Genomic DNA, 17,689 nt, shown 5'->3' on the forward strand with positions numbered 1-17,689 from the left:
GGTCATGTGACCCGTCCCCGCAGCCGGCGGAGGGGCACGTGACCCGCCTCCAAAGCCCCGCCCCAACTCCCCTTCCCGCGGCATCATGGGAGTTGTAGTCCTCAGGATTCCCCCCCCCCCAACACATGCACTTTTTGTGTGCTTTCATTCCTGGGCAGTATTAGTATAGGCTTTATTTTCACTTTTAGCGCTTATCATTTGAACAACGTTTAAAAATTTTAATCTGACCAGTCTTTGATCATGTTTATTTTTTTGCTTTTATCCTGAGCATGTGCAGAGCGCGGGAATCGTTGCAGCAGTTCCTGAGCCCCTGCGTCTTTTCTCTCTGTTTTCGGTACGAAAATAAATAAAAGCACCCTGTGAGAGACATTGACTCCCAACAAAAAATTATGGCAGTTTATTTAATTTTTTTTAATGCTGTGAACCGCCCTCGGGTCTTCGGAGGAAAGGAGGCATACAAAGTTAATAAATAAATAGCGGACTCTCCAAGTGTCCCTATTTTCCAGGGACATCCCAGATTTATAGAAGTCTTCCCGGTTTCTGATTTGATCCCAGAATGTCCCGCTTTTCCTTAGGATGTCCCTATTTTCATTGGAGAAATGTTGGAGGGTATGGAGTTATCCAACCCCCCCAAGCTGTCTGAAGGCAATCTTGTATAGGGCAGGTTTTTTATGTTTTTATATACGTTGGAAGCTGCCCAGAGTAGCTGGGGGCAACCTAGGAAGAGATGTGGTATATAAATAGTAAAATTATCATTATGGAATGGGACATCCCTATTTTCACTGGAGAAATGTTGGAGGATATGAAATAGACAATTTCAATGTGGAAAACCAGCCAGGTGACAACTTTGCACAATTTATTCCTGAATTATGTCTGATCCCATGATAGATGTGATTAGTTGTGGCTGATACATTGACAACCTTCGCCAAACGGATGCCCCCAGACATCTGGAGGGCACTAGCTTGCCAAAATCTGTCTCATAGGAGCACCCAAAATAATCTCGGCTTGGAGCATCTGAAACTTTGATATACTTTGGAGGGTTTTGTGAGATTCTGGGTGTCTCCCGCTCCAGCCAGCCAGGGGTAAGCCCCAGAGCATTTTATTTTACAAATCATAAATGAATTAGGAAGCGCTGAAAAGACACTCCTAGGTTTTAAAGCACATTTGAAGCACATTCCCAACTCCCTCAATGAATTCTGGGCACTGTAGTTTACCCCTCAGTGAAAACTCCTGTCAGCCCTCCACAAACTACACAAGTGCCCAGAATTCTTTGAGGTAAATAATGTGCTTTGAATGTGCTTTAAATGTTTGCACCCACAATCTGAGAGTCTTCACTGTTGCTCGCAAGATCTGACAGCCATTCTCCTGTCCTGCTGCTGCGGAAGGATGGGTCAATCTATGGGTTTCAATCCATTTCTTACCCCCCCCCATCTCAAATTTACTTCTCCACATTTGCAATTACTATTTTTCAAAGTCCTCGTACGTAGATTTCTCCCAACTAACACATTTTTGTATGCACTTTTCACTAATCGCATATCTTTGCAAAGCCGTTTGCCATAATACAGTACACTTTTGCATGTTATTTTCGCTAATTTAGGCATGCTTTATCCTTGTCTTATGTGTTTTCTGTACTTTACTTTGTGTTTGAGTTCCCGTACTGCTTTGGAAAGTATGAATTATGTAGATTTGAATGTGAACTGAATCAATTCCCCCCACCAACCACCTTGTTCCTGTTCAGAAGCGAGAGGCCTCCCTGCTCCCCATCAACTCCTTTGAACCGGCCCATCTGTCTGGGAAAAACCTGGTGAGCGTGGAAAGTCCAGTGACTGGACATGAACCAGCAGGATGAATGATCTTGAGTCACCAAAACACCAACCTGACCTTCTTGCCTCTCGCTTCCATTTTTCTCTTTCCAATCACTTGCTTTTTACAGACCTGGCACCGTTCTCAAAGGTGAGGGAAAGAGCACGAGAAGCGGCTTTGAAAACAAGGCTAAGGAAGAAACCTCTGCCTCTCTCGATCTAGTCGTACTCCAGCTCCCATCAGCCTTAGCCAACACGGCCATTGGTTGGGGTTGATGGGAGTTGTAGTCCAGCAACATCTGGAGAGTAGCAGGTTCCCCACTCCTGACCCAAGTGGATGGATCTGTCTTGGCAGCTGTTAATTCATATTTACTTAGAAAATGGATGGGAAACCTATTGTCTCACCGTGGACGCAAAGCACAGCCTTCATGGCTAGTAGCCATCAATAGCCTTATTTTCCATGAATTTACCTAATTCCTTTTGAAATCCATCTAGGCTGGTGGCCCTCGTTGCCTCCTGCAGGAGTGAGAGCCATAAAAACAGAATTGTAGAGTTGGAAGGGACCCCATGGGATCATCTGGACCAACCCCCTGCAATGTAGGAATCTTTCTCCCCAGTGTGGGGCTCAAACCCACGACCCTGAGATTAAGAGTCCTTCCTTTTATCTGTCCCAAATCTTGCAACTTTTGGCGTCATTGGACACCCCTTGAGTATTAGGAGAGATGGCCTTAGGTTTGGACTCAGTCTGACCCTTATGTTTCCCTCCCCTTAAGGTCTTGATTTATCGGCTACTTTTAAAATGAGGCTGCATTTTAAATTGCATTTTAACCTGTATTTTAAATTGGTTTTTTTTCCCCTTTTCTTTCCCCCCTATTATGTTTTTACTGTGATTTTATTGGTGTTAGCTGCCCTGAGCCCACCTCTGGCTGGGGAGGGCGGGGTATAAATAAAAATCTATTATTATTATTATTATTATTATTATTATTATTATTATTTACACCTCTGTCGTGTCCCCTCTTCAACACCTTTTCTCTAAGCTAAAAAGTCCCAGACGCCGCAATTTTTCTCCATATGAAAGTCTCTCCATTCCTACTCTGAACCTTTTTGAATTCTACAGCATCCTTCTTGAGGTGAGGAGACAAGAACGGTACACGGTATTCCAAACACAGCTAGATAAAAACAGATAGATAGAAGCCAGAGCAACAATAATGAGAGGAGAATATAGTGGGTCTCTCCAATATGTATTTCACTTTATACAATACAGCAAAATTAAACATGGCTTGGGGCTGTGGAAGCAGAGAGCAGCGGGGCTGCAACCGGACAGGAGAAGTACAAAATGGGTGGGAAACCTGGGAGAAGATCATAATTGTCCAGGTGGAAGGAGCTTATTGCTATATTTCTTTCAGGATTATCTTTGCCAGTTATGAAGCCTAACTTTCCAGTAGACATGGCAGGACTTTACATTAAATTTGCAGCGGATGCTTCTGTTTAGTCGTCCTCTCCAGTACAGATGTGTTTGGAGCAATAAGCAAGAATGTTATCTATTTTTAAAAGAAGGAATGGGGATGAACGCTGGAAGGAAGAGTCAAATTACATGTGATGGGCAGTTCCTCGATTCCTTCCACTATTTTTTTAAAATGAAAAGCAGTCAATGGGAGGCTGAAATAGGGAGAGGAGACTCGGTGTCTGGAGGGCTGGCTTAACCCTTTTATTTACTTACTATCTCCTCCCTGCTCAAACCTGCCTTACCCCAGCTGCTTTTCTGCTCATAAGGGGGGAGAGAGACGGATCCTGTATATTTTCCCCTGCAGCAAAAGGGGAGAGGGGGGAATTTGGAGTTGAGAGGCTGGTTAAGCAGTCGCTTGCTGCACAAGTCCTCTGTTTCCAACTTGGTCTGCTTTTTTCACAGCTGCTTTTCATTTAACAATATTACTTTTTAAAACCCTAACTGTATCAGGAAGGAAAATCCATGCACTGCACACTATGTCTTGTTGTTTAGTTGTTTAGTCATGTCCGACTCTTAGTGGCCCCATGGACCAGAGCATGCCAGGCACTCCTGTCTTCCACTGCCTCCCGCAGTTTAGTCAAACTCATGCTGGTAGCTTCAAGAACACTGTCCAACCATCTCGTCCTCTGTTGTCCCCTTCTCCTTGTGCCCTCCATCTTTCCCAACATCAGGGTCTTTTCCAGGAAGCCTTCTCTTCTCATGAGGCGGCCAAAGTATTACTGGAGCCTCAACTTCAGGATCTGTCCTTCCAGTGAGCACTCAGGGCTGATTTCCTTCAGAATGGAGAGGTTGGATCTTTTTGCAGTCCATGGGACTCTCAAGAGTCTCCTCCAGCACCAGAATTCAAAAGTATAAATTCGGCGATCAGCCTTCTTTATGGTCCAGCTCTCACTTCCATACATCACTACTGGGACAACCATAGCTTTAACTATACGGACCTTTGTCAGCAAGGTGATGTCTCTGCTTTTTAATATGCTGTCTAGGTTTGTCATTGCTTTTCTCCCAAGAAGCAGGTGTCTTTTAATTTCGTGACTGCTGTCACCATCTGCAGTGATCATGGAGCCGAAGAAAGTAAAATCTCTCACTGCCTCCATTTCTTCCCCTTCTACTTGCCAGGAGGTGATGGGCCCAGTGGCCATGATCTTCGTTTTTTTGATGTTGAGCTTCAGACCATATTTTGCGCTCTCCTCTTTCACCCTCATTAAGAGGTTCTTTAATTCCTCCTCATTTTCTGCCATCAAGGTTGTGTCATCTGCAGATCTGAGGTTGTTGATATTTCTTTACACCATGTGTACTTTGAGCCAAATATTCAGCCTTTCTGAGTCATGGGCTGGAAGTTTCTGAGCAGAATATGGCCCTGGAAGGCCATGTCCCCCCACCCTCCACCCCTATGAAACTGCAGAGTGGCATGACTGCCAAATGTATTTTTTACATAGGGAAAGAAAAGTGCCAACATCACTACACTGTGGCACTGGGAGAGAAATATTGTGGGGTCTTCAGGTCATCCATCTTGCAGTACTGATACCTGGATAAGAGGAGGCAGAAAACAGGGGCAGGCGTTGAGGTACAGAGGGATGAATGTGTCCTTTTCAGTTTCCCATTTTTTCAATCTTAAATTCAGTTCTCCACGTTTCCACAACAATGTGCAGGTTTTTGCTGCTGAATCCATGAAAATCCACCAGTTTTGCATGCAGTTCTTCTAATTACTGTGCCCATTTTGGCAAGCATTCCCCTGCCCCTCAAAGCAATGCAACGTCATATGCTATTTTCACTTATGTATACATCTCCACGCACTCTTTAAGTATATGCATTTTTGGACACGTCGTTTGGTTAAAGAATCACATCGCAAAATTCGGACAACCGTGGATTTCGAAGGATTGCTGTTTCAGTTCATGTATTGGTTCGAGAAATTCGAATCGGGCCATTTCTCATCGAAATGCAAGCAAAATCAAATTCCATCCCAGCCCTAGGCCGAGGTGGGGAATCCAAGCACACTGCTCAGTTCATTGATAAGATGATACACAGGCAAAACACTGTAGCTGCTGTATAAGGGATTGCGATGAATATTGAAATGTAATTGGATTAAATAAGTCTTTGGAAGCAGAATTAAATGAAATTATCTTACCTTGAAATCTAGCACACGGGGGGCTATCTAAAACGTGTAATTGGCATTTTAAGTGATTGATATTTGAATTGGAATGGCAATTTGGTATTGATATAATGTGGCATATATTGGATTTTTGTAATTGAAAATAAATTTATTTTTTTTAAAAAAAAGAAAGATAAGATGATGCACAAGCTACCAGGAAGTCCTCCTGCACAAGCCCCATTGACTAAATTGTTGTCGTGTTTGCTACGTCTTGACTTCTCCTGCTTCCCACTATTCTGCAGTGGTGCTGTTAAGAGGTGTGTTGTTGCTGCCACTGCAGCTTCAGCAACTGGACAAAAAATGCATTGGCAGTACATAGCCAAAAACTAGACAGGATCTACCCAGCTTTCACTCTCAACATGTCAGTTTGGTTCTCAAAACTCGCCTGCCCATTTTTTACAATCAATCCAGAATGAGACTGAAGCGGCAGGAGGCTGAGGGGAAGAAATGGCAAGTCTGTCTTCAGAGGTGAGGCCCAGAGGGCTGGAGGCGCTTCCAGAATCTGGACTGCTGCTATTTTCGGGTGGGATTCAATCACATACCAGCAATTAACGTGGATCTGGTGCTCTTACAAACCCACTTTAAAAAATAAATCAGACTTTTTTAGTAGCAAGGACAGTCAAATGCACTGGGAAACTGTGGAATATCGAGTACTTGATGCAACGTGATAAAACAGTTAGAAAGGATGCTGAAAAACTAGCTGACATTGTCTAACCTGCTGCCAGATTGAGTTTGCTATCCAATGCTTTGTCACACTAAACGCACCAGGTGTTTGCTTTCAAACCAGGTCAGCTGGAAGTAACCAGAGACTATCAAAGGGGCTGGAGGGAGGAAATTGCAAGGGCAGAAGGAGGGCAGGTACCGGAGAGCTAAACGGCAGGGAAGGGAATGATCGCCAACACTTTGTGGTGTAAACTGCGTTCTGAATAGACAGTGCTGAGCTGAGCTCCCATCCATTGTGCTGTTTGCTGAGAGTTCATTTATCTGTTTCTTGCTGGCTTCTGAACCTGCTGCTGGCGGCGGCGGGAGCTATCTGCCTCCGAGGCAGCCACAGCATCCTTCAACAATATCTTTGCCACATTATACTTCAGGAGACGCGGCGCCCCAACCCCACCCTGCTCCCAAGCTCATCCTATCTGCCTGGGTTGCAGGTTGCCCTGTGTGGGTATGAAATGGGGAGAATTACAGGCAGTGTTCGAGGCAAGTGCAGTTCACCTTCTGCAGCGCTCCGTGGAGGGCAGAGATGTTTGCCAGGGTGAAGATTGTGCCACGGGGCAGGCCTCTTCCGATGGCGATGCCTGAGACCTCTCCGGGTGAGAGGGCACGATCCCATATGGCAAGGCCGGCCAGGTAGCCCACAAAGGACTCCGAGGGTTCGAACCCACCACCCACTGTGTCTTGCTCCTGACCCAGTACAAGAGACCCTTGGGGGGGAATCTCGTAGCCCTTCTGGAACTTGGAGCCCATGGAAGCCAACCTCCTGTCCACATAGAACCAGTATCGCCCCTGGATGGAGGACCAGATGACACAGATGTGGTGCCACTTGCCATCCAGGATCCGTCCCACCGGCAGCTCCCGAAAGGCAGGGTCGCCAATGACAAAGTGGATGGAGTTCCGGGGTGCAGCATCGCGGCCGTGGAGTACCAGCTTGTTGTCATTATCCTCAGTGGCATAAGACAGGATGGTGCCCAGGTAGTTGGCGCTGGTGCTCACCCAACTGCAGAGGCTCAGTTCAAGCAGGCCAGCCTGGAAACCTGGCGTGAACGTGGCAAAGTTCTCTGTGGAAGCGTTAGGGAAAAACAGCATGGAATCCACGTTGCAGACTGTGGGGAAAGAGAGAGAAAGAGGCGATCAAGCCTACAAGTTTAACAAGTGTCAAATCTGGGAACTGCCCCTGCCCGAGACCAATAGCACTGCTCATCTGAGATATAAAGTTAAGGATCAACATTTCAATTATTTGTGAAATTTTATCAATATGTTGAAAAATTAGGCTTTGCAAAAGGCAGAAGAATGGCTGAGAGCGTAAGTAAATTCATAAAAGTTATTTAAAGGTAAAGGTAAAGGTAAAGGGACCCCTGACCATTAGGTCCTGTCGTGACCGACTCTGGGGCTGCGGCGCTCATCTCGCTTTATTGGCCGAGGGAGCCAGTGTACAGCTTCCAGGTCATGTGACCAGCATGACTAAGACACTTCTGGCGAACCAGAGCGGCGCACGGAAATGCTGTTTACCTTCCCACCAGAGTGGTACCTATTTATCTACTTGCACTTTGACGTGCTTTCGAACTGCTGGGTTGGCAGGAGCAGGGACTGAGCAACGGGAGCTCATCCCGTCACAGGGATTCAAACCGCCGACCTTCTGATCAGCAAGTCCTAGGCTCTGTGGTTTAACCCACAGCACCATCCACATCCCTAAAAATTATTTACATGGTTTAAAAATCAAAAGAATGGGAGCATTTCTTTTTTATGGACACTGAAAAAGCATTTGACCACATTAAATGGCCATTTTTAAAGCAATATTGGAACTATGCAGATGTAGTCCGATAGATAGACAAAGGATAAGTATAGATTCTGCATACTCTCTAAGCTAATAATTCGGCCAATGGATGCTCATAAGAAAAATTTACTCTCTCTAGAGCTACATGTCATGAATGCCCTTTGTTGCCAGTATTATTAATATTATCATCTTAAGGCAGCCCTGTTCAGGGAAGTTTTTAACGTGTGATATTTTACTGCATTTTTGGTTTTTATGGAAGCCGCCCAGAGTGGTTGGGGAGGCCCAGCCAGATGGGCGGGGTATAAATAATAAATTATTATTATTATTATTATTATTATTATTATTATTATTATTATTATCTGTGGAGCATTGGTCTAAACCACTGAGCTTAGGGCTTGCCGATCAGAAGGTTGGCAGTTCGAATCCCCGTGATAGGGTGAGCTCCCGTTGCTCGGTCCCAGCTCCTGCCAACCTAGCAGTTTGAAAGCACCTCAAAGTGCAAGCAGATAAATAGGTACCACTCTGGTGGGAAGGTAAACAACGTTTCTGTGAGCTGCTCTGGTTTTGCCAAAAGCGGCTTAGTCATGCTGGCCACAGGACCCAGAAAAACTGTCTGCGGACAAACATCGGCTCCCTCAGCCAGTAAAGCGAGATGAGTGCCGCAACCCCAGAGTCGTTCGCGACTGGACTTAACTGTCAGGGGTCCTTTACCTTTTTTTTTAAGCCGTTAGCTATAGCTTTAATAACGGCATGAAGTGGGCAGATGCCTGGATATGTCCGAATGAATGCTTTAAATGTATGGTGTGGATGGGACCCGAATTGTTCTCTCTCTGGGAAGATATTCCAGGAGAGAGGTTCCAAAGACCAAAGGTGGTAAGGGAATAATCGAACTGTTGTGTTGGAAGAGACCATGAGGGTCATTTAATCCAACGCCCTGCAACGCAGGAATCTTTCGCCCAACGTTGGGCTCAAACCCACGGCACTGAGGTTAAGAATCTCATGCTCTACTGACTGAGCCATCTCCCTGGTCACAAAGTCTCCTTCAAGCTACCAATGGCTATCGACTGTACGGCACTGCTGCTATTACCACCTCTGGGTAGCTTAGCAGGGCCATTCCGGCAGGATAAATCTGGTTCAGCTCATCTACACGTACTTGTCCCTGGTTTCCGAGGCGCCTCTGACTGCGACTGCTCTTCAGGGGCCTTGTCTATGACCGCTTGCTGTTGCCTGAGTGCTTGTGGCTCCGGCGGATGAGACTGTTCCGCTTCTGCCTCCTGCTGCTGCGCAGCTTCCTTACCCGGAGGCGATCCGCTCTGCAGCCCTCTGCCCTGAGACTGGGCTGCAAGCCGCGTGCTCTCCTGAAGCAGTTTCTTCCTCTGGCGATGCTTCCCATGGAGCTTTTTCACAGTAGGGTTCTGCCCGCCGGCTGCCTCTGGTTCCTGCTCTTGGGGGACCCGGTTCAGCAGCTGAGCCGCAGTTAGGGGGTTCGGCAGAAGGACCTCATTGTGCGCGGGGTTCTTCAGCTGCTGCTCCAACTCATCCAGCTTGCTCCCCTGGCTTTTGAGGGCATCCTGAAGACTCTCCAGGGCTTTCTGGAGGATCCTGTGGCCAGCGTGCACGGCCTGGGTGTCCTCTCGATGGCTCTCGACTTCTTGGGTTAAGTTGGCCAGGAGCGCTCGCTCCTGCTGCCTCTCTGCCGCCTTCTCGCGGTCCCTCTCGCGCAAGGCTTCTTCCAGGGCTCCCAACTTCGAGTCTTGCTTCTTGCCCATGTTCTGCAGCTTCTTCACCAGAGCTTTCAAGTGACTCAGCTCCTCCTGCGTGGCTGCGTGGCTCTCGTTGGCAGCGGACTCCAGGCCCTGGTGCTTGCTCAGCAGCTGCTCAAACTTGGCGTCAATGTTGTAGGAGACGTTGTAATTCCCAGCAATCTCCTGAAGGCGCGTCAGGGTGACCTCCTGGAACCGCCGGAACTGGAAAACAGTTAGGGTGAGGGGGGAATGGAGAAAAACCCAGTGTCATGTACTGAGTTGAATAGGATCCAAAATGCAGCAGTCTGATTGGTCCTAGAACAATAGGATTCAGAATGCAGCAGTCTGATTGGTCCTAGAACAATAGGGTCCAGAATGCAGCAGTCTGATTGGTCCTAGAACAATAGGATTCAGAATGCAGCAGTCTGATTGGTCCTAGAACAATAGGATTCAGAATGCAGCAGTCTGATTGGTCCTAGAACAATAGGGTCCAGAATGCAGCAGTCTGATTGGTCCTAGAACAATAGGATTCAGAATGCAGCAGTCTGATTGGTCCTAGAACAATAGGATTCAGAATGCAGCAGTCTGATTGGTCCTAGAACAATAGGATTCAGAATGCAGCAGTCTGATTGGTCCTAGAACAATAGGGTCCAGAATGCAGCAGTCTGATTGGTCCTAGAACAATAGGGTCCAGAATGCAGCAGTCTGATTGGTCCTAGAACAATAGGATTCAGAATGCAGCAGTCTGATTGGTCCTAGAACAATAGGATTTAGAATGCAGCAGTCTGTGATGGACTATATAGAACTGGCAGAAATGACTGGCAGAATCCGAGACCAGGGAGAAGAGTCGGTGGAAGAAGATTGGAAAAAGTTCAAAGATTATCTACAGAAATACTGTAAAATTAATGAATGTTAGAATGATGTTGGATAGAAACTAAGTGGTCTTTTGCTGTAATGCTATAAGGGAATATGAGAAAATGGTTATTAACAGGTAAAAATTTAATGTTATAATATTTAAAAATTGAAGATTAAGATGAATGAAGAGGGGAGGGATTTGCTGAATTAACAATTTGAACTGGAATACAGAAAAGGAAGGCGTGAGGAGGTCCGGGAAATAAGCAAATGAAAAATATGTGATGGAAAGACTGAATTGTTTTTTAACAGTTTTTATTTTGTATTTTGTATTTTGTATTTTTTCTTTTTCTTTTTGTAATTTCTTGAAAATCTTAATAAATATCTTATTAAAAAAAACAACAACAGAATGCAGCAGTCTGATTGGTCCACAGGAGTCACCCAATCTAGCTCCAGGTAGAAGTGAATCCGCAACCTGACTGGCCTACAGGAGAATCCCGGAATTAGCCAATCACGTGGGGCCCATTGTGTAAATAATGTATATAAAGCAGACATTCTGGGGGAACTTCCATTCCTCCTCACCACTATGAGCTGAATAAAGAGCATGAAATCCATTCTCGACTCTGAGTATATTTCACCCAGTTAGGTTAGGTTAGGTTTCTGGAGGGCTCCTAGAGAGGCTGAGGAATGTGAGGCACACTGCAGATCCAGACTTGCATCAGCAAAGGGTTGAGGGAAGGGGCAGAGAACGAAAGGTGGCCCTTAAGTACTTTCTATCTGGCCCCCAGCAGTATCTCCAGATAGGAACAGGGGAGAAATTTGATGCAGCTTGCATTGAAAGGCAAGCCGACTTAATTTGCAATTTTGGAAGCAAGCTGCAAGCCAAAATGCAGCCCTCCTTCAAAATTCTCCCCATTTTGCAGTGCGGCTGTCCAGCCAAGTACAGTGGTACCTCGGGTTACAAACGCTTCAGGTTAGAGACTCCGCTAACCCGGAAATAGTGCTTCAGGTTAAGAACTTTGCTTCAGGATGAGAACAGAAATTGTGCTCCGACGGCACGCCGGCAGCGGGAGGCCCCATTAGCTAAAGTGGTGCTTCAGGTTAAGAACAGTTTCAGGTTAAGAACGGACCTCCAGAACAAATTAAGTACTTAACCCAAAGTACCACTGTACAGGCCGCTCCCGGTTTAGGCACGTCTGAACGATGCACAATTGCACACATGTGCATGGTGCCGAACATAGAAGTAGCTCCAAAATGTCATGAAAAGAGATGGAGCTGGACGGAGCAGACTTATTGAGGTCACTCCCAGGAGCATGGCAGTCTGATGCGTGCTTGTGAAATGGGTTGAGCGAGATCTTAGGATCTGGAGGCAAGGTTACATTTTTCCACTGGACTCCTTGGAGCCCATGAATTCACTCAGCTCTATTTATATCTCTACAGTAAGGGCTGCCGTTATTTATAGTGTTAACTGGAAACCATTCACGAGTGACTTATACTCATGAACGGGTTTATTTTGCTATTTCTGATCCAAAACGCTTCACGTCATTATTTCCTAGCTGACAAGCTCCCTTGGGGAAGCTTCAAAAGTTCCTCAAAAGTTGTGAGTTCCTGATAGGCCAGGAATTGGAATCCTGATGCCCTGGAGGTGCGGCTGAGCTCTGACTCGCCATCAGCCTCTGGCCAGCATGACCAATGGTCAGGGACGATGGGAGTTGTAGTCCAGCAACATCTGGAGGGCCAAAGGTCCCCCAACCCTCTGGAAATCAATAGGTAAATGGTTATGGAGACTGTAATCGTCACAAGCTTGTGACACCCTTGGGTTAGGTCAATAACTCGGGCTAATGGTCTCCAGTGAGATAAACTTAAAATCATAGAATCGGGAGAGACCACGAGAGTCATCTAGTCCAACAACCTTGCATTGCAGGAATATTTTGCCTGACGTGGGGCTCAAATTCAAAACAGCACCTCAGAACAGGGCTTTCTGGGGAAAGCAAGATGGTGGCCGCACACCTTCCAAGTGTCCTGGATTTTCCAGAGAAAGTCTGGGAATTTCGAAAGCCTTCTTGGCTTCTGATTTGATCCCAGAATGTCCCGATTTCCCCCGCCACTGCTGCCGCCACTGAGCTCAGGAAGGAGGATGAGACGGCGTTTGTCCCAGGTGGCAGTGGCAGCGGCAGCTGCGGCTGCAGTGGGCATCGGCTGTGAGGTCTTATCCCATTGCCTCTCCATGGCCTCTGCTACTGGCCTCCTCCCTTGGGCAGCTCATAATGGCAACTCGAGAGCAGGCAAGGAGGAAAGGTTGATGCACCAGCTCTGGGGGGCAGGCAGAGGGCAGGACCCTGGGCAGGAGGAAACACGGAGAGGAATGGAGCATAAGGAATCTTGATTATTATTTTTTAAATGCTTTGTGCATCTACGCAGGGCCAGCTTTAGGTTTGACTGTTGGCGGGGATGTGGCTGGCCACTGCAATTCTCCCCTGCCTGCCCCCAAGAATTTCACCTTATCCATGAAATATTGCTGTGGGGAAAACGAAGGGGGTGAAAAGGCAGCTCTTGTTCATTTGCTCCCATTCTAGTAAAAACAATAACAATAGAAATATAATTCTATTATTTGTTCCCCACCTATTTGACTGGGTTTCCCCAGCCACTCTAGGCACCTTCCAACACATATAAAAACATAATAAAACATTGCACATTAAAAGGCTTCCCTGTGAAATGCAGGCAGGCTGCCATAATCACCATCATCATCATCATGTACTTTTTTCTGGGGGTATGCAGGGGTATGTATACTCCTAAACATTTTGTGAATCTTTGTACTTTTGTCCATTTACTTTATTTATTTCCCCCAATTTGAACTATAAAATGGTGGTTTTCTTGAGTCAAATGAGAGTACCCTTAAACATTTCTTAAGAAAAAAAGCACTGATAATAATGATGATGATGATGATAACAATAACAATAATTTGTAACCCACCCATCTGACTGAGTTGCCCCAGCAACTTAAGCACTTAGCTTCCCCCAGAAAATGTCGGGAACTGCAGTTTACTCCCTCACAAAGCTACAACTCCCAGCACTGCTGACAAACTAAGGTTCCCCCAGATTCTTTATGGGAAACTGTGTGCGTCAATGAATGGCGTGTACGCTGCCTCAGTTTATTATGAATAACAATAAAGCACAATCTAACACACGCTTGTGGTTGCTGGTAAGAGGTTATGGGCTAATCCTAGCAGGGCTGCCAAGGGCTGAATAGATATCACAACAGCAGCTACTCCCACTAACTTTTAAAGGGAAACATGACCCCAAGCCTAATGAATCACGGCGACTGGAGCGGCACCCAGACTTCTTTGCCGCCAGCTGCCAATTCCACTATTTTTGGTGGGTGCATTCTCTTGAGCATCACAGAGGACTGCAAACAGATGTCTCCTGCTTCGACCACAGCAGCGAGTTATCGCTATTATCTCAGTAGCGCCAGAGGGCCAGCAAGAATGGGTGTTTGCCTCATCTGAAGATAGAACAGCACCTCCCGCCCAACAACCCACAACGTTCCCTTTCATTTCTCTAAATTGGGACTCTTCCCTGCTAGTCCTGGAAAGGGTGCCTCTCAAGAATCAATTGCTTTATTTACCAGCGCCTGTTATAGCTGGTTGCTGGGCAGACAACTCACGCCACAACACCCACTGCTTCTCCCCATTTGGACTCCTGGCCTTGTCTCTTACTGGTACAGTGGACGCTCAAGTTGTGAACGTGATCCATGTGGGATGAACGTTCGCAACCCACAGCGTTCGCAACCCGCGTCTGCGTGCCTGTGGCTTGCGATTTGGCGTCTCTGCACATGCACAAAGCGTGATTTAGCGTTTTTGCACATGCGCAACCGCGGAAACCCGGAAGTAACCCAACCTGAAGTGTCTGTAACCCGAGGTATGACTGTACTGGTGCTATTCAGCAAGCTCTCTTTCACCCATGAACCGTAACGGTTTTCATTTCATCTTGGTTCAAATGGATCCCTTGGTTTTGTGGTACCTTAGTTCTAGAACTTAATCCATTCCGGGAATCCATTCGGCTCCTGAAACCGTTCAAAAGGCAAGGTGCAGCTTCCGATTGGCTGCAGGAGCTTCCTGCACTCAATTGGAAGCAACGTCGGACGTTCGGCTTTCGAAAAACATTCGCAAACTGGAACACTTACTTCTGGGTTTGTGGCGTCTGGGAGCTGATTTGTTTGACAACTAAGGCATTCGGAAACCAAGGTATCACTGTACAGTCATACCTCGGGTTACAGACACTTCAGGTTGTGTTTTTTTAGGTTACTGATGCGCCGAAACCTGGAAGTACCGGAACGGCTTACTTCTGGGTTTCGGAGGGAGTTCGTTCCTGATATTGAGTCGGAGTCTCCTTTCTTGTAACTTGAAGCCACTGGTTCAAGTCCTACCTGCCAGGGCAGGAGAAAACAAGCTTGCTCCATCTTCCACGTGACGGCCCCTGAGATATTTGAAGACGGTTGTCATATCTCCTCTCAGTCTCCTCTTTTCCAGGCTAAACATATCCTTTTCTCGTTTGAGGCAGATCCACGCCATACTTTTAAAGCATATCCAACACACTTTTAAAGCACATAGCTCCCCACCCCCAGGATCTTGGGAACTGTAGTTTGTTAAGAGTGCTGGGACTTATAGCTCTGTGACAGGGATACTATAGCTCCCGGGATTGTTGAAAGGGAGGTTATGTGCATTAAATGTATTTGGTATGGTTCTTTAGTAGCTTGCAAGGAGCATTCTGAGCAGGGATGAGTGAATCTGCCAAGTTCTGGTTTCTCATCTTCCCAGTTTGAAGTAAAGCTCTTCACATATAACAAAGATTGCCAGTCCTAATAAAAATTCATCCGGATTTTATTCCTAATAGACACATTTTTGCCTGCAGCTTTGTCCAATATGCACATCTTTGCAAAGCAATAATGTATCTTTAATGCATTTAATTTTCACTAACAAGTGTCTTTAGTATACATTATACAGTAGCATATGCATTTTTGGACACATTAATTGGCTGGAGAAGTAAAATGCAAAATTTGAAGAATTTCAAAGTATGGCTGTGTGATTTCAGGGAATTAGGTAAGGTCACATTTAATTAATGCAAGCTGAATTGAATTCTCCCTCAAGGGCTACTACTTTCTCTTATCAGCATGGGCAGGTACATAATAGTGCAGTTGTTCTGTTAACTCCAGTAGGTCAGTTGGACATAACAGGTTTTGTTATTTATTTATGTAATACATCATATTGCAAATGAAACAAAATGGCAGCTGGACAAAGGGGGGTGTCAATGGCAGAGTTCATATAATAAGCTCATATAGTGCATTCATATCTCAGAAGCGACACCTTATGCTTTGCGTAAATCCTGAACTGTTATTTTCTTAGGTGGTTATCGTTTTAGATCTTCTTTTAAATACACACTGCCTGGTGTTGCCTGCTGAAGGGCACTGGAGAAACCCAAACAAATATTAGCTAGAAATCTAACTACAAAGTCCTGTGTACGATCGGCTCTCTTGAGAAATTAACAGGTAAAAAGGCTGAGCCCAACAAGAAGTCATTCTGGGAATATCAAGGCAGAACAAAAGAGCACCTCAAAGATAACCTGGATATTTTATTAGAGCAATATCTACCAGCGCCAGGAATAATGCTAAGTTCAAATCAAAGGTATAAAATGGGGGGAAAAAAATAATTTCCAGCCTTTGATGAAGAACAAAGACCCTGGCAGCTTGTTTTTATTCTGTGCAACCCGCACAGAACTTACTGTTCTGTTCTGGCTGGAATGATTTCACTAGTTGTTGTTTTTTATAACTGTAATTGTTTTATCTGTTTTCATAACTGTATATTATATTGTTGTCTCCTGCTCTGGGAACTTACTGTGAAGGGCTGGTAAGAAACCTAGCATCTTAATTTTGAAAAGCAAACAAACTTTGTATGGAAAAATACTCGATACACAACCTACATGTCCAAAAGGCATGAATACCAATAATTAAGAAGCTGGTTTTTCGAAACATTGTGGAATTCAACCGTTTTAGTTTTACTGAGCTAAAATAAATCTTATGGCGAGATGGGAATACGGGTAACAAAACCTTGTACATAAAAAAGGGGCAAACTCTCGTGGTTTAATTTGAAGTCTGGAACAAATTAAATATTTGTGGAATTTTGAATGATCAGATTTGGATTTTAGTTTGCGAATGAGTTTAACAGGTTGCGTCCACCCCAGGTTAGACTGTCAGCAAATTCCAGAGCCCAGAATAATAGATACAGATCTACATTAGTCAGACGGCAGGATCCACTATCAAGAACATTATTTGGTGAACTTACGATAATGACAATCCATGCTAGGCTCACCTGCTCTTCCAATCGTCTAAACCTTTCGAAGAATAGCTTCCTTCGCTCCGCTGTCCCAGGCTGCTGGACCAAGGTACCCTGAAGACAGACAGCGGCAAGGATCATGAAGACGGACAACATTTTCCGTGTTCCCAGCATCCCAAGAGCCACACACATCTTTGGGGTGATGCTCTAGGTGGGAACACAGAAGACAGGGTTCAGCGTCTGTAGAAGAGTCCCCCTCTTAACACTACACTATTCAGAAAGCGGCTGCCGCGATCCCTTCCTTTGCTTCTAGAAGCCCAAGGTCCTCCCACCAAGCTAAAAAGAGACCCTAGTTTGTTCTCAGAATAGATGAGTTCCACAGACTTCTCTGGCATTCCCAAGAAGCCAAGTTTAGTCTCAGAGCTTGGCAGCCGCGTGGAGACATTGCCTGGGGGAGGGAGAACCTTGCTTGGTTTTTTGGAGTTCCTTCCAGGACCTGGAAATCAGGAGAAGCCTGGTTACTAAGTTGGCGGCTTATTTCATTCATATGTTCTTTAGTCATTTAGTCGTGTCTGACTCTTCGTGACCCCATGGACCAGAGCATGCCAGGAACTCCTGTCTTCCACTGCCTCCCGCAGTTTGGTCAGACTCATGTTAGTAGCTTCGAGAACATTGTCCAACCATCTCGTCCTTTGTCACCCCCTTCTCCTTGTGCCCTCAGTCTTTATATTCTCTCCCTCCCTCTCTCTCTCTCTCTTTCTCTCTCTCTCTCTCTCTCTCTCACACACACACAGTGATACCTCGGGCTACAG

General features: G+C 45.7%; 1 protein-coding gene across 3 annotated transcripts; it reads right to left on the reverse strand.

The window, feature by feature from the left end:
• Positions 1-5,648: 5,648 nt before the first annotated feature.
• On the reverse strand, positions 5,649-17,417 carry PTX4 (pentraxin 4). 3 transcript variants are annotated; one of them, XR_014213664.1, is made up of 4 exons: positions 16,887-17,417; positions 9,106-9,919; positions 6,113-7,281; positions 5,649-6,037 (listed from the first exon to the last, which is right to left on the reverse strand). XR_014213664.1 is itself a non-coding variant. In XM_082199767.1 (3 exons), the coding sequence occupies exons 1-3, from the start codon at positions 17,067-17,069 to the stop codon at positions 6,641-6,643; spliced, it is 1,638 nt and encodes a 545-aa protein (XP_082055893.1). In that variant the 5' UTR covers positions 17,070-17,417; the 3' UTR covers positions 5,649-6,640. The 3 variants fall into 3 exon arrangements, 2 of the variants coding, with proteins under 2 accessions (XP_082055893.1, XP_082055894.1); XM_082199767.1 differs by having other exon boundaries at positions 5,649-7,281; XM_082199768.1 differs by having other exon boundaries at positions 5,649-7,281; positions 16,914-17,414.
• Between the last annotated feature and the right edge of the window lie 272 nt (positions 17,418-17,689).

Source organism: Podarcis vaucheri, assembly GCF_965113315.1.
Source record: "Podarcis vaucheri genome assembly, chromosome: 14".
Taxonomy (NCBI): Eukaryota; Metazoa; Chordata; class Lepidosauria; order Squamata; family Lacertidae; genus Podarcis; species Podarcis vaucheri.

Coding starts and splice junctions, on each gene's coding strand:
- PTX4 (XM_082199767.1), bottom strand. CDS start 17,069: ATGTGTGTGGCTCTTGGGATGCTGGGAACACGGAAAATGTTGTCCGTC. Junction 9,920..16,886: donor TAGCATGGATTGTCATTATC/GTAAGTTCACCA, acceptor ACTGTTTTCCAG/TTCCGGCGGTTCCAGGAGGT. Junction 7,282..9,105: donor GCCTCGGAAACCAGGGACAA/GTACGTGTAGAT, acceptor CTTTCCCCACAG/TCTGCAACGTGGATTCCATG.